At 37.5% G+C, this 14,272-nt stretch overlaps 1 protein-coding gene across 2 annotated transcripts in view; it reads right to left on the minus strand.

The window, feature by feature from the left end:
• Positions 1-14,272, minus strand: part of LOC110707508 (alpha-mannosidase I MNS4-like) — a 41,620-nt gene that overhangs the window by 13,440 nt on the left and 13,908 nt on the right. For both annotated transcript variants that reach the window (XM_021885523.1, XM_021885521.1), the window contains exons 9-10: positions 12,036-12,145; positions 5,452-5,502 (exon numbers count right to left, since the gene is read on the minus strand). In XM_021885523.1, the coding sequence (XP_021741215.1) occupies positions 5,452-5,502; positions 12,036-12,145 (161 nt within the window). The remainder of the gene's footprint in view (positions 1-5,451; positions 5,503-12,035; positions 12,146-14,272) is intronic.

Here is a 14,272-nt window from a genome sequence, read left to right on the forward strand (position 1 = left end):
TAATTATTGTCTTTATTTCGTCGTTGTAATTTTAATAAAAAATTATAATGTTTTCTTTGGACACCGTATGAGCCCGAGTTCATTGTCATATTGGTAATAAAATCATTGCAATTTCTAGTGGTTTGGAGGCATCAAGATCTAAGATTGGTGAGATGTACAGACAATTGCCACTGTCTTGTGTAAATGGCAAAGTGTCATTATGACGAGACGAAAAGGATACGGGATTTGAGTTACCAGGTCTATGAACGTTTGGATGTGCAACGCGTAAGACCCATCGTGTACCATTTGCTTGCCAAATATATGATTCGCTAGTTACACAAACAGGCTTGTATACCACTCAAATTCATTCTTTCAGAAAGACTTGGTTACCGGTGATAGTGTTCACATTTTTGTTCCCTCATTGATGAGGTCATGGAAAGTAATCCTGCCGTACGTCAAAATGTATCTCGCATCATTGAAACAAGAACTGCTTCCGGATCATACAAACCTTGAAGAACCAAATTGTGAACCACAACGTTCGTGGTAGACGAAGTAACAATGATATCATGTGTGATCGAAGCTATTTCGAGCATGTCAACCGTCCAAACACTCAACATGGTGGTGACCAAGAAACAGGTACTATTAACAACTATTGTTTTTATAAATTAAATGTATTTCTTCCGGTAGCTTTACTAATAATTGACTTTTAATTTTGTGAAACAGATCCGTGTGACATTAGTCAATGCAGGCATTTAGACCAGCATTCGGGTCCGATGTTACCTTATATCACGTCGTGGAAAGATGTCATTGGTGATGGGAACTGTGGCTTTCATTGTGTGGCCGCCTTCTTATTTGGTGATCGGGCACAATGGTTTGACGGTCAAGAAGCAATAGCAAAGGAGATCGCCGGTCATCCTCGGTTGTACGAACGGATTTACGGGATTCGACGACTTCGAATGACATGGAGCGTATTCGATGGGATGGTGGGGCCGTTGGGGAGCGGCATTGGATGGTAACAATTCAAAATTTGTTTCCTATTGCTACTTGGTTCAACACAAGGGTGATTTTTCTAGGTTTAGGCCTAGTACGAACTTGCTACTACTCATGCATCATAGTGTTACCGCTGAGGGCACAGAACGGGGTCCGAACACCGAGTCAAGATTTCATGATTGCTACAGTTGGTGGGTCACATTTCATCTGTCTTGACCTTGACCTTGCACCTGATTCACCTCATCTGTCAATCGCTAGTGGTGGACTGAGCACCACGAAGCTAGTGTTGAGTAAATCCAGTCAACTCATCCAGAGTCATATCCCTAGTAACCAAGCACGCTAGGTATAGTAGTAACCATTTTACCATCGACACGTAGCCCAAGAATGTTGTACACATCGTGCAACATGATCTTGATTCCCCAGATGGCATATGAAATGTGTTTCATCTCTCAACAAAAGTAAGAAATCCACGGCCAATCAAGTTTTTTAAACATAAGCCCGGGTAAGTGAGATAACCGACTGCCATCAATCAATTTGAAGTTCTCCACTAATTAACGGCCTCTCCACTGAACCAATTCAGACATTACTTTGACTTACTCAAACACCGCAAAACACTACGCTTCTGCTTGACACATATATATGACACCACGTGACCACCAAAACTTGGGATAACAATCCCATCCTCGGGACCACATGGCATCTGCACTAACCATCCATGTCTATACCGAACTGGTAGTAGGCTGACTCGATTGACTACAACCTGACCCTATATACCATTTGATAATCCCGAGGGTCCGATTCTTCATCCCAATCACCGGCATCACTAGCCGAGTCTTTGTCCTCCTCGTCAGATGTAAGTAGTAGTAGTAGTAGTCCACCTTGCGAATACATGGGCCGACTACTTCGAGACCCATATTGCTGCTCGAGCTAAAGCGCTAACCCGGTCATTACTGAACAAAACGTCTGTCTGTCTCATCCCCGCATTCAAACATCGTGATATTGCATGACGAGCAGTAGAACTCTCAATCTACATTAAATAAGTACAAAATCAAATATTAGCAATGATTACAAAAAATAATAACATAATACACACTAACACTAATCATAATAACAACAACAACAACAACAATCACAATAACAACAACAACAATCACAATAACAAAAAAACACATTAACAATAAAAACAACATAATAATAATAATAATAATGTTTCAAAAAAAAAAAAAAAATTACTAATAATAATAATATTAAGGTTTAAAAAAAAATAATAATAATAATAATATTACTACTAATAACAATAACAATAATCATAACACCAACAACAATAACAATAACAATAATCCTACACACAATAACATAATAACGATAACGATAACAATAACAATAACAATAATAATAACAAAATCATAATAATAACAAAAATAAAAATGATAATAAAATTACTAATAATAACATTAATCATTATAATAACAATAATCAAAATAACAATAACCATACTACTAATAACATTACTAATAATTATAAATCATGTATTTTAACAATAATCATAATCACAAATAGTTTTTAAAACTAAATTATTCACGAAGATAAAAAAAAAATAAAAAATACAGAATTCTAGAACATCCGCCTGGAATTTCCCGAGGATCCAATCCACCTGAAATTTCTAGAAAAACCAATGAGGATCTAGAAATTGCAGGTTGATCCTCCTTGGGTTTTCCTGATTTTCTGGGCGGAAGTTCTAGGTTCCGATTGTGGTTTTTTTTTAACTTTACCTGCTTGCCGCCGCCACCAACACTGTCGCTGCCCAAGCTCCTTCCGCCGTACGTCATCCTTATGCGCCGCGGATCAACCATCCCTTTGTCATCTCCTTCAGTTGGTGGTTGTAGGTGGTTGTTGATCGTGGTTGTTTTATTTTGTTTGATGTTTATTTAAAAATAATAATTAGAGGGATAAAATGAGAGTAAAAGAGGTTAAAGAGTGAAAATGTGAGTTGTTGAGTGTAACAATACCCATAGTTGTTGAGTGTAACAATATATATATATATATATATATATATATATATATATATATATATATATATATATATATATATATATATATATAGACACACACACACACGAAGTATTAAAGAAAAGAAAAGAGAAACTTTAATCATTTAAATGGTGTATAGGAGCACATGTGATTCAACCTACATGTTATCAATGTACTTTCAACAAGAAATAATCATTCCTAAGGAGTCATTATTGTATAATTATAATGATAGAACGACATATACCATGGATTAAAACACTAAATAATAAAACATATGATAGAAAAGACAATAACGTGTTACTATCTTATTGCAGGAGTTATAATATACTAAATCTAACTTCAAACAAGGCCAAATATTTTATCTTAATAATTAATCTTACACAACTCTTAGTTTTACCTTTAAGATCAATATTTAGGTGACAAGTGGTTGATAAATAGTTTACAGGGTTTAAAGCACGTTTAGGTTGCATTTGAGGATCACCTATTTTCATTTAGTTTCTTTTAGGTTGTTTTGTGGTTTTGCTAAAATTTTAGGTAATTTTATGTATGGTCATTTATTAGTTGCTTTTAGAGCATTAGAGTGATTCCTATTGAAGACAAAGTAGTTGAATATGTTTTATGTTCAAAAGTGGAATGCGTCGATTTGAGGATTGTGGGACTTGGTTATATGTTCGTCAATTGCAATTGCTTAGTTCCATGCATTGTTGTTAGTGTTAATAGCAAGGCTTTATTTGAATCAAAGTATCAAAGCATTAGCATCGTTTGTTTTGCAAGCCCATGACGCCCAACAATACTCTCCAGTCTCCATGCTAGATCCCGCACTCGTAGGCCACACCTGTATAGGCATTAATGAAGCATATACCAAGCGATAGCCCACAAGATTTGGCAAGAGCAAGCATCAACGCACACACAGGCAAACCACCTATGTAAGTGCATAGTTTCGTTGCTTTGCTTTGTTGTCACATCATCCTCCATCGTCTAACAACATTGTAGTTTATGTTGTATAACTTGATTTTATTTTTATTTTTTCATTATTTGTCAAAATGAGGTCCGTTATAAATAACTTCGACCTTTCTTTTATCTCAAAATAATATAACTTCTAGGGTAACCATTCTAGGAACCTAAATACACATGTTGAATTTACCATCCATTTTATACGAAATTAAAAATTCCACCCCAAAATACAAAACCAGTAGGTGTCACCAACTCACCACCCCCTCCTCTAATAGAAAACAACCTAAACCGAGGAGGGGGTGGTAATACCAATCGGTTTTGCGTTTTGGGGTGGAATTTTTTAATTTAGTAAAATAAAAAAGATATTTTATATTCTAATAACTATTGATTAATTTCGGTAGAATTTATTGTAATTGTGTGAACATATGCAAATTAAGTGTGTGATTACTGTGCTTGTCATGTATTTCCTAGAATGGAAAAGTTTGTTGTAAGAAACTAAATTGCACGATAGGAAATTATGATACTTGTGAATAAGAAATAAAATGCATTGTATAAATATTTTGAATAAAGTTAAGTATGTTAATTAATGAAGTGAAGTGATATGTGATCATAATGTATCATGATATATTTTATGTGCAACAAATTGTGAATAATGATCATGTAATGTATTGATATAAGCTAAGCTTCTTCTTGCGATTAGATCCTGCATTTGTTTACAATTGGAAAGATTATGGTTACAAATATGATTAAGTACCTAAAGTCTTTAATCATATATGCTACAAAGAGGCACACAACAAAGGTCAATTAATTTCCCTATACAGGTGGTGGTTGAATGTTACCATGGGAATGAAGAGAGAACCACTGTGAACGATTCATATGAATGATTACAAATATGATCGATTACAAATGTGAAGGGTTATGATTACAAATATGATTAATTACCTAAAGTCTCTAATCATATATGCTACAAAGAGGCACACATCAAAGGTCTATTAGTTTCCCTATACAGGTGGTGGTTTAATATTACCATGGGAATGAAGAGAGAACAAGTGTGAAATATTCATGAATATTTCACACTTGTTCTCTCTTTCATGAATATTTTGTTCAGTTTGAATTTGCGAAATGGATTAGACTTTGCTTTTTCTTTTGTTTGGTTTGAATAATGGTTTTGAGGACCTTTAATGGTTCCTAGTTGTATTAACTATTTACTAATTACTTTTGATTTTAGGTTTCAAGTATTTTGTTTCATTGATTTCCATTACATTATTCTAAGTAACCCTAATGTGTCACATGTGGCGGAGACAATTTGGTAATTCTCCAAGGTTTTATTAATTAACTGGTTTTAGGAAGAGGGAATTATTGGGACGTTACACACTGGTTAACATGATTAAAGCAGAGACAAAATTTTCACTAAAGAAGTTCATAATCAAAACAAACATTTAAAAGAAAGACGTAGGGGAGGGGGGGAAAATCAGATAATTCAAATTTGATACCAACCTTTAGAAGATATTCATAATATGAGTCAATACTTGTTCCAATTCCAGCATCCTGCAAAGGAAGAATGTAATTAACATGCTGACATGCTGTAGCCACTGCAGTGACCTTCCAATAGATATCAAAAAAGTAACATTACTCATTACTGTATGCAAAAATGGAAAGAAGTAAATATTAACATGAGATGTGTGTGTGTGTGTATATATATATATATATATATATATATATCTGTTGCAAAGACTGGCCACATTGCTAACAAGGAGCCTCAATCCTGGTCTAGTAAATGACAGAACAGTCATAGACCAGTTTTTACCAAGTGAGTCACACAGGTCAAGAGATTGTGTGAGGAATCAAGATAAGCCTTCCATTCTTAATAATTATGCAAGAAGGAAAAGGGAAGTGGAGGACATTATCCAGAGTTAGTTACAAAGGCAATTATACACTTCATCAGGGCTCATTGAATACAGAGGATAAATATTTTATTTCATGCTAAAATCTAGGAAAAAGGAGAGTGCCTGTCCCAACACAGCACACCTCTCAGGCAAGATGTCAACCAGCAGATTATGCCCTACATATCAACATGACAACATTGCATAGAAACAAGTTTCTCCATAGCAGTTCTAAACAGGATCATTTCGAAAGTTCTCATTTCTTCTTTCCAACTCCAAAAAGAAAATTAATTAGTTTAGCTAGAGAGGGAAGCATTAATCCTACTATGACAAATCAGTTTAATCAGACTAATCCCCCATTGATAAAATCCCCCACTCTGAATGTATCAACTCTTTCTCAGTTCTCTCAGGATTTTTCTTCTCTTTTTTTTTTGGTTTGCTTTAATTTTTCCCCTCTTGGCCTCTATAGATGCTTTTCCCCTCCTCTAATCTCCACCAGGAAGAAAATATGGCAGTCCAATAACTATTAAGTGATACGGAGACCAGTGACCCACTCACTCCTTCAACAGATGCATGTGAGCAAGTTTGCGTCAATGCATTCATGATCATCAAAGTTTCTTGGAGCATGTTTCTCTACCTGCATGCATCACATGGAGCATGCATTCCCAACCAAAAAACATTTACGGTGATAAATAACAATGAGCACAAAACGTTCAATATCATCATCATATATTGAGGGTAAAGGATATTGATAGCAACATAAGCTTTGTGCTGAAGAATACCACGCTGAAGGAAACTGATTCCGTGACCTTTCCATTAATTTGTCAGTCAATATATACAATTGTCTAGCTTTATCACAAGGCACCAATTAAGCTACAATTAAGGAAATAGCTAATTACAAAATATGCTTAAGCTATAAACAAGGTAACTAAAATATTCACATTGACTAAAGATATATTTTGAATATATCTTAACAAACCCCCATAGTCTAAGCGGGAGGAGGACGGACACTTAGACTATCTTTAAAATCTTCAAAAAGAACACGAGGGAGCCCCTTTGTAAAGATATCCGCAATTTGGTGCCTAGAAGGAACATGATGAACCCGAACTTCACCGCGGGCTACCTTTTCTCGAACAAACAAAATATCCATCTCTATGTGCTTTGTTCGTTGATGTTGCACAGGATTGCCGGAAAGATAGATAGCACTCACATTGTCACAATAAACCAAAGTCGCCTTTTTAATCGGACAATGTAACTCCAAAAGTAGGTTTCGAAGCCAACATGACTCAGAAACTACATTAGCAACGCCCTTGTATTCTGCCTCGGCACTAGACTTAGATAAAGTAGGCTGTCGTTTAGAGGACCATGAGATCAAATTATCACCCAAATACACACAATATCCGGATGTGGACCGTCTCGTATCTGGACACCCAGCCCAATTTGCATCTGTATATGAGACAAGTGACGAAATAGATGATGGGTACAAATGCAAACCATGATCGATAGTGCCTTGTACGTAACGAACTACCCGTTTGAGAGCAGCCATATGACTCTTTTGGGTCATGCATATGTAAGCAAACCTGTTGGACCGCATATGATATATCTGGTCTAGTAAAAGTAAGGTATTTCAAGGCCCCTGCAAGACTCCGATACAATGTAGGAGCTGACCTTCGGTTTTACCTCAACACGTGTTGCCTGAGGTTTGCATGAAGACATCCCTGCTCGTTCAATAATTTCCTCTGCATATTTGCGTTGTGACAAAAATAATCCACCCTTATGTCTTGTCACTGCTATGCCAAGAAAATAATTAAGATGACCCAAGTCCATAGCAAATTCAGAGCTAAGAAGAGACATAATAGAACACCGCAGAGTATCAAAAGAGGCAGTAATAATAATGTCATCAACATATAAATGTAAATAAGCCACATTCTTCCCTTGACGATAAATAAATAGGGAATTGTCACTCTTACTATTAGTGAAAACAATATAAGAAATAAAATCTGCAAACGTCTTATACCATACCCGGGGTGCCTGCTTAAGACCATATAAAGAGCCCCGCAATAAACACACATAATCAGGGTGAGTTTTATCACGGTACCCAAGGGGTTGATGTCCCCTGAAGCTTACCTTGTAGAAAAGCGTTCTTAACATCAAGTTGATGGATCGACCAAGCTTTAGACAAAGCAAGGCAAAGAACAGTACGGTTAGTAGCCGGCTTCACAACCGGACTAAAAGTCTCCCCACAATCAATGCCAACCTGTTGTGTTTTGCCACTACAAGACGGGCTTTATGCCTCTCAAAAGAACCGTCAGATTTCACCTTGTGAGTAAAAATCCACATAAAACGAATAACATTAACATCAGGTGGACGGGGCATCAACTCCCACATCTTATTATTAATAAGAGCATTATATTCATCATCCATGGCCATTTTCCAATTCGGGTCACGAAGGGCAGAAATGGGGTTACGGGGCAAAGGGGATTTCGTAACACTAGTCGTCATAGCACTGAAATTTTTATATTTCGGATTGGGCTTGACTATACCATTTCGACTTCGGGTGACAACACTAGGAGGAGAGAGCTGTGGAGTTGAAGAATGAGAAGATGGAGCCGAGGCAGTTGGGTCAGTTGAGTGGGTAGGACCCTGCTGGGCCGTGGCTGATTGAACAGGCCCACGGTCCAGCGAGGCCCCATTCTGCCCAACATCAACAACCCGTATGCCAGGAGTTAGAGTTGAGCCTAGGCTGGTGCGAACGGGGGAGCAGCATGAGGCCCAGCTCGGTGAGAGCTAGGTGAGGGAGACGGAGAAACGCGAACTGGGTTGGAGTTTGGGCCGTGCTTTGCAAATGTTGAATAACAAAGGGATTCAATCCATCATCCAAAAAATCATAAGTATGGGAAGAGGGTTTATGCAAGTTCGCAAAAGGAAAAATACTCTCATCAAACACAACATGGCGACTAATAATAATTTTATTAGACGATGAATCAAATCATTTGTAACCCCTATGATTCGGTGAATACCCCAAAAAAACACATGGTGTGGAGCGAGGTTGAAGTTTAGTAATGGTAGTAGATGGAATCAAAGGATAACACAAACACCCAAAAACACGTAAGTGAGAGTAAGAGGGGTCCTTTTGGTATAATACTTGGAGAGGTGACTTATTTTCTAGCAATTTACTTGGTAGAATATTATGAAAATATGTTGTCATTTGCAAAACATGGTGCCAAAAAGACGGAGGTAGAGAAGCATGAGAAAGAAGAGTTCGTATGATATTATTCAAAGATCTTATTTTCTCTCGGCCTTTCCATTTTGTGATGAAGTATGGGGACATGAAAGACGAAACGACATGCCATTAGATTCACATAAAGTCCAAAAAGGACCGTTATCATATTCCCTCCCATTATCACATTGAAAAGTTTTAATTGGTCGTTCAAATTGAGTACGAATAAATGCTTGGAAGGCTGATATTTTGTCAAACACATCCGATTTTTTTGCTAAGGAAAAAGTCCACAAAAATTTAGAATAATCATCCAACACAAACATATAATAACGATGACCTAATGAACTCAAAATAGGAAAGGTCCATAAATCACTATGAACAATATCAAAAGGCATAGAAGTACTAGAATTCGATGACATAAAAGGCAATTTTACGTGTTTTCCAAGTACACAAGAATTGCAAACATTAGCACTAGAATTATGAGTACATTCAATGCTTTTATTACTACGAAGAGTCCTTAAAATGGACGATCCCGGGTGTCCCAATCGATCATGCCATAAAGAGGAAGCTAAAGCTGTAAAATTTGATGGAGTTGAGTTTTTGAAAGTGGTAGTAAGAGGATAAAGGTCTCCTTGGCTATCACATCTCATTATTAGCATCCCCGTCCGATAATCCTTCACTGAAAAACCATAGGGGTCAAACTCAACGGTCACACAATTATCAGTTGCAAACTTCCTAACAGAAATCAAATCTTTAATAATTTTAGGAGCATGAAGGACATTAGTGAGAGACAAAGGAAGGTTAGGGGAAGGCAACGTAGTATGACCACAACCATGAATTGGAATCGTATGACCACTACCAACAACAATACCATTAGGATGATTGCTCAAATTAAAATAAGACGATAGATTACCCTTGGAGGAAGTCATGTGCGAGGTTGCACCGGTGTCCATGTACCACGAAGGATTGGGTTGGCTCAACGTCATGGTGTGCATAGCCGATTCAATATCGGTTAGAACATATGAAGTGGGTTGCTGCTGTGAGACCAAGTATGCTTGTTGTGGGCGTGGCCCCAATACACCTTGCTGCTGCGTGAGGACGAGCCTAGCCGTTGGTGGGATATGGGCAAGGAGGAGCCCATTGTGGAGCCCAACCCCATGGCTAAAACGGAGCATACCTGTGCTGCCATGGTGGTGGAGCAGGCCACCCCTGCTGCTGTTGCTGCTGACTGCCGCGACTGCCACCCTGCTTGCCGCCGGATTTTCTAGCCCCATTTTTTTCAGATTTTTTTATTTGCCACGAGACGCCCATGTTTCACCCCCGGAATTGGCAGATTCTCGAGGTACACTCGCCACCATTGTCGAAGCCGTTGTAGCAGCCCTTTTTGCCAAGCCCGCCTCCTCCAAAGTTAGCATGAACCGAGCTTGGTAAAATTGAGGAAGAGGGTTGCTCTGCCTAATTAAAGTTGCAACGCCGTTGTATGGTTCCGTGAGACCGGAAACCAATTGAAGGACAAGGCGGTTGTTATCCACTGGTGCCCCTACATTCTTTGACTGATCGGAGAGGCTCTTGAGCCGTTGACAGTATGCCTAGATGTTTGGGAAATCCTCCATATCGGTGTTTGAGAACTCACGTTCCAAACTGACGGCACGGGAGTTTTGATTGTCTTGGAAAATATCACGAAGTCTATTCCAAGCCTCCATTGTCGTAGAGTCAGGTTCCATAATTGTGTGCATAAGGTCTTTAGAGATCGTGGAATAAATCCACCCAAGAACCAGAGCATCCAAAATCGTCCATAGCTCCTTTTCCTCCTCGGTTGAAGGTGCAGCAGCCTTCTTTTTCGGAGCTATGATATGATGGAGAACCTTGTGAGATCGAGCATTGATCTTAAACAGTTCTGCCCAAGTGGAGTATCCAACGTTTTCCATTTCAAGAGTGATTGGAACATTGTGTTTGATATTAGACATGGTAAAAGCCGGATGAAAAGAATTTTTGGAGTCCGACATTGTTACAGTGCAAGAGAAAAAGAAAGGTAGAAGAATAGAAGAAAGGTAGAAGAAGACTGGCGGAAACAAAGCTAGGGTGCAGCGGAAATTTGCCCTAGTCTACTGATACCATGAAGGAAACTGATTCCGTGACCTTTCCATTAATTTGTCAGTCAATATATACAATTGTCTAGCCTTATCACAAGGCACCAATTAAGCTACAATTAAGGAAATAGCTAATCACAAAATATACTTAAGCTATAAACAAGGTAACTAAAATATTCACATTGACTAAAGATATATTTTGAATATATCTTAACACACGCAGCTACCAAAATTACAAAATGTAAATTGAAGCATCTTCCACAATGGAAAAATTGATGCTAAACATTTAAGATTCTGTCTTCTACAGTCCCTCCATTTTTTAATATTTGCATCAGTTTGACCTATGCAGTATTCACATACTCTCTTTCAACTAAATTTTTTACTTTATAAAATGAATAAATTTTATTATGCAATATATCTTTGGATTACTTACAATGTCTATTTTCATTTAATATATCAATAATTTAATTTATACAATTTTTACTAATACTCCCTCCGTATTTGCTCCATTTCTCCATGCGCGGAGTTTTAGGAGAAATAGTGAAAAGTAATAAAATATGATGGAACGTGGAAGTGGTGTTATATGAAGAATAAAAAAAAAAATTAAAGTAAAAGTGAGTATAAGTGGGGAAGGAGAGAGAATATGAGAAGTAATAAATATATGATATGAGAGGACCATTAGTGGAGGAAATAAGTAAATTATTGTTAAAAGTTTCCAAATAAGGACATGGAGCATGTAAAAAAATATGGCCGCAAAACAAGTGAGCACGTTATAAAATACGAAGGGAGTAGACAATTGAAGATATTAATGGTCAAAGTTACATCTGACCAAATAAGCCGGTCAAAATTATGCAAATATTAAAAAATGAAGGGAGTATGTATTAATACCTTTTGTGTCCATTCACCTGTAAAGACATTTATGTGTGCACCTACTAAATTAAGCTTCGAACGACAAGCCCATAATCCACGGACAGCATTTTTTGTGACTTGCTCAAAAACTGCATTTAACAAAATGGCGTTAGCTACAATGGGGATAAAGATGTGCTCCATTAAAAGAACAAAAGGTCTGTATTCAAGATTCAAAGTTTAACCTACCAACCATTCATAGGATTAAAAATAAAATAAAGAGTGAACAGAAACCCCATTGCAAAACTTTTTTAGACCTTTCTACCTTTAATCGTGTGTTGGATGAGGAATAATGGAAACAAAAATAAATTATTTCATAGGAAGTTTAGACTACTTTACACCTAGAACGGCTAAGATCTCGATAGTTACTCTGTAAGAAGATTAATTTGCTAGGAATCAGATCAAATTCCACTCTATTCAATATTCAGCCTCCTTTCTCTATTACAAAACTGCTATATATATATATGTAATCAGTTCTAGCATCTTCTACAGCTAAGAGGAATAACAAACTTATTTCCCAAAATTACCACATTACCCTAAACCCCATAACAAACTCATAACAGAATTCCAACTCGGCATCAAGTTGCTGGAGAATTCTTCTTGGGCTTCCTTCGAGCATATGTGATCAAGGGCCTACGCTGACCCCTTGCAATACCCCCTTCCCAAACCTGCACCTTGTCCTCAAGGTGGAAAGAGGGAAATCTGTCATCGACTCAAACTCTTGCAACCCTTTCCACTTGATTAAAACCTCTGTAGCTTGCTACGAAGTTCTCACTCCAAGCACTGCCTCTGGCTCCACATCAAGAACCAAGTCTAAAGTAAGCTGAGAAGGGAGCTGTGAGGGTAAGTGTCCTGTTCCAATGGCTCTTTTCAGCTGGGATATGTGAAAGACAGGGTGGATTCTGGCAGAATCAGGTAGTTGTAGCCTGTAAGCCACTTTCCCTTACCCTTTGCAGCACAGTGTAAGGACCATAGAACCTAGGGGAAAGCTTTTCATTCTTCCTCTTTGCCAAAGATTGTTGTCTATATGGCTGTAATTTCAAATACACCATATCTCCCACCTGAAAATCACCCTCTCTTCTACTCTTATCCTCATACAGCTTCATATAACATTGAGCTTGAACCAAGTGAAATTTCAGTTCATCCAAGATGGCATCTCTTTCCAACAGCTGGTCTTCAATGGATGAGACAGAAGTGCTACCAGGGGTGAAGCGCACTAAATGTGGAGGATCCCTCCCATACAATGTGGGCCTAGGCTGACCCCTTGCATAAATTTGTAAATTTCTTGATAGTACCAAGATAGTGCCCGAGCAACTTCCTCCTCTAGATAAAGTAATACTCCCTCCATATTTAAATAAGGGCTCCATTTCTCTAAACACGGTCTTAAGAGGATGTTTTATTGATGAAAAAATGGATCCATTAGTTTGATGGCATGAAATATTCCCGATTCCTTCTCTTAAGAAAATCCTTACTAATTGGAAAAAAATACATTATTAGAAGAGTATCAAGGTGTCTCCCACATGCAAAAGGAAGGTTAATGACAAAAAGTATCATTCCCTCTAATGGATCCATTGTTTCATTAATTAAACATCCTCTTTTAAGACGTAATTTAAAAAACAAAGATACAGACTGCAACTGCAGTGATCATCATCTACAATAGGGCCGGTATTGTAATAGACTATCCTAAGGAGGAACGATATGTGTATTCTAGTAATTTTACTTTACTAGGATAAAAGTCCTTAGTATAAATAGAGAGGGAGGGGAAAGAAAACGGTAGTCAGAAATTAGAATGAACCATTTTGAGAGTTGTGCCACAAAGTCAATATTGAGAGAGTAGTAACCTAAAGCTACTTGTGAGATTGATATCCTAATCAGTTTGCCATTATCAATCAATCAGGCTTTCCACTTATACTATTGCTTATTTTACTGTTATTATAATCTGTTGGAGTTAGCCCATTACAGCTTTCTACATTATTACCCTACCATCTTCAAATATTTTGCATTTCTAGAATAGGCTGTGCAAAGATGCTACTTGTTCAATGACAATATGACTGAAATCTTTGAGGATTCTAGGACAACAAATTGACAAAGAAGGCAGCTCATATTAATAAAAATTTCTACAGCATAGAAACTGCAATGGAGCAGCAAGTCTGAGCACACCAACAACCAATTAAGGTCTATGAAAGGAGACACAAACAGAAGGGCAAGGGACAAGGGGA

The sequence above is a fragment of the Chenopodium quinoa genome, unplaced genomic scaffold (genome assembly GCF_001683475.1).
Source record: "Chenopodium quinoa cultivar QQ74 unplaced genomic scaffold, ASM168347v1, whole genome shotgun sequence".
Lineage (NCBI taxonomy): Eukaryota > Viridiplantae > Streptophyta > Magnoliopsida > Caryophyllales > Amaranthaceae > Chenopodium > Chenopodium quinoa.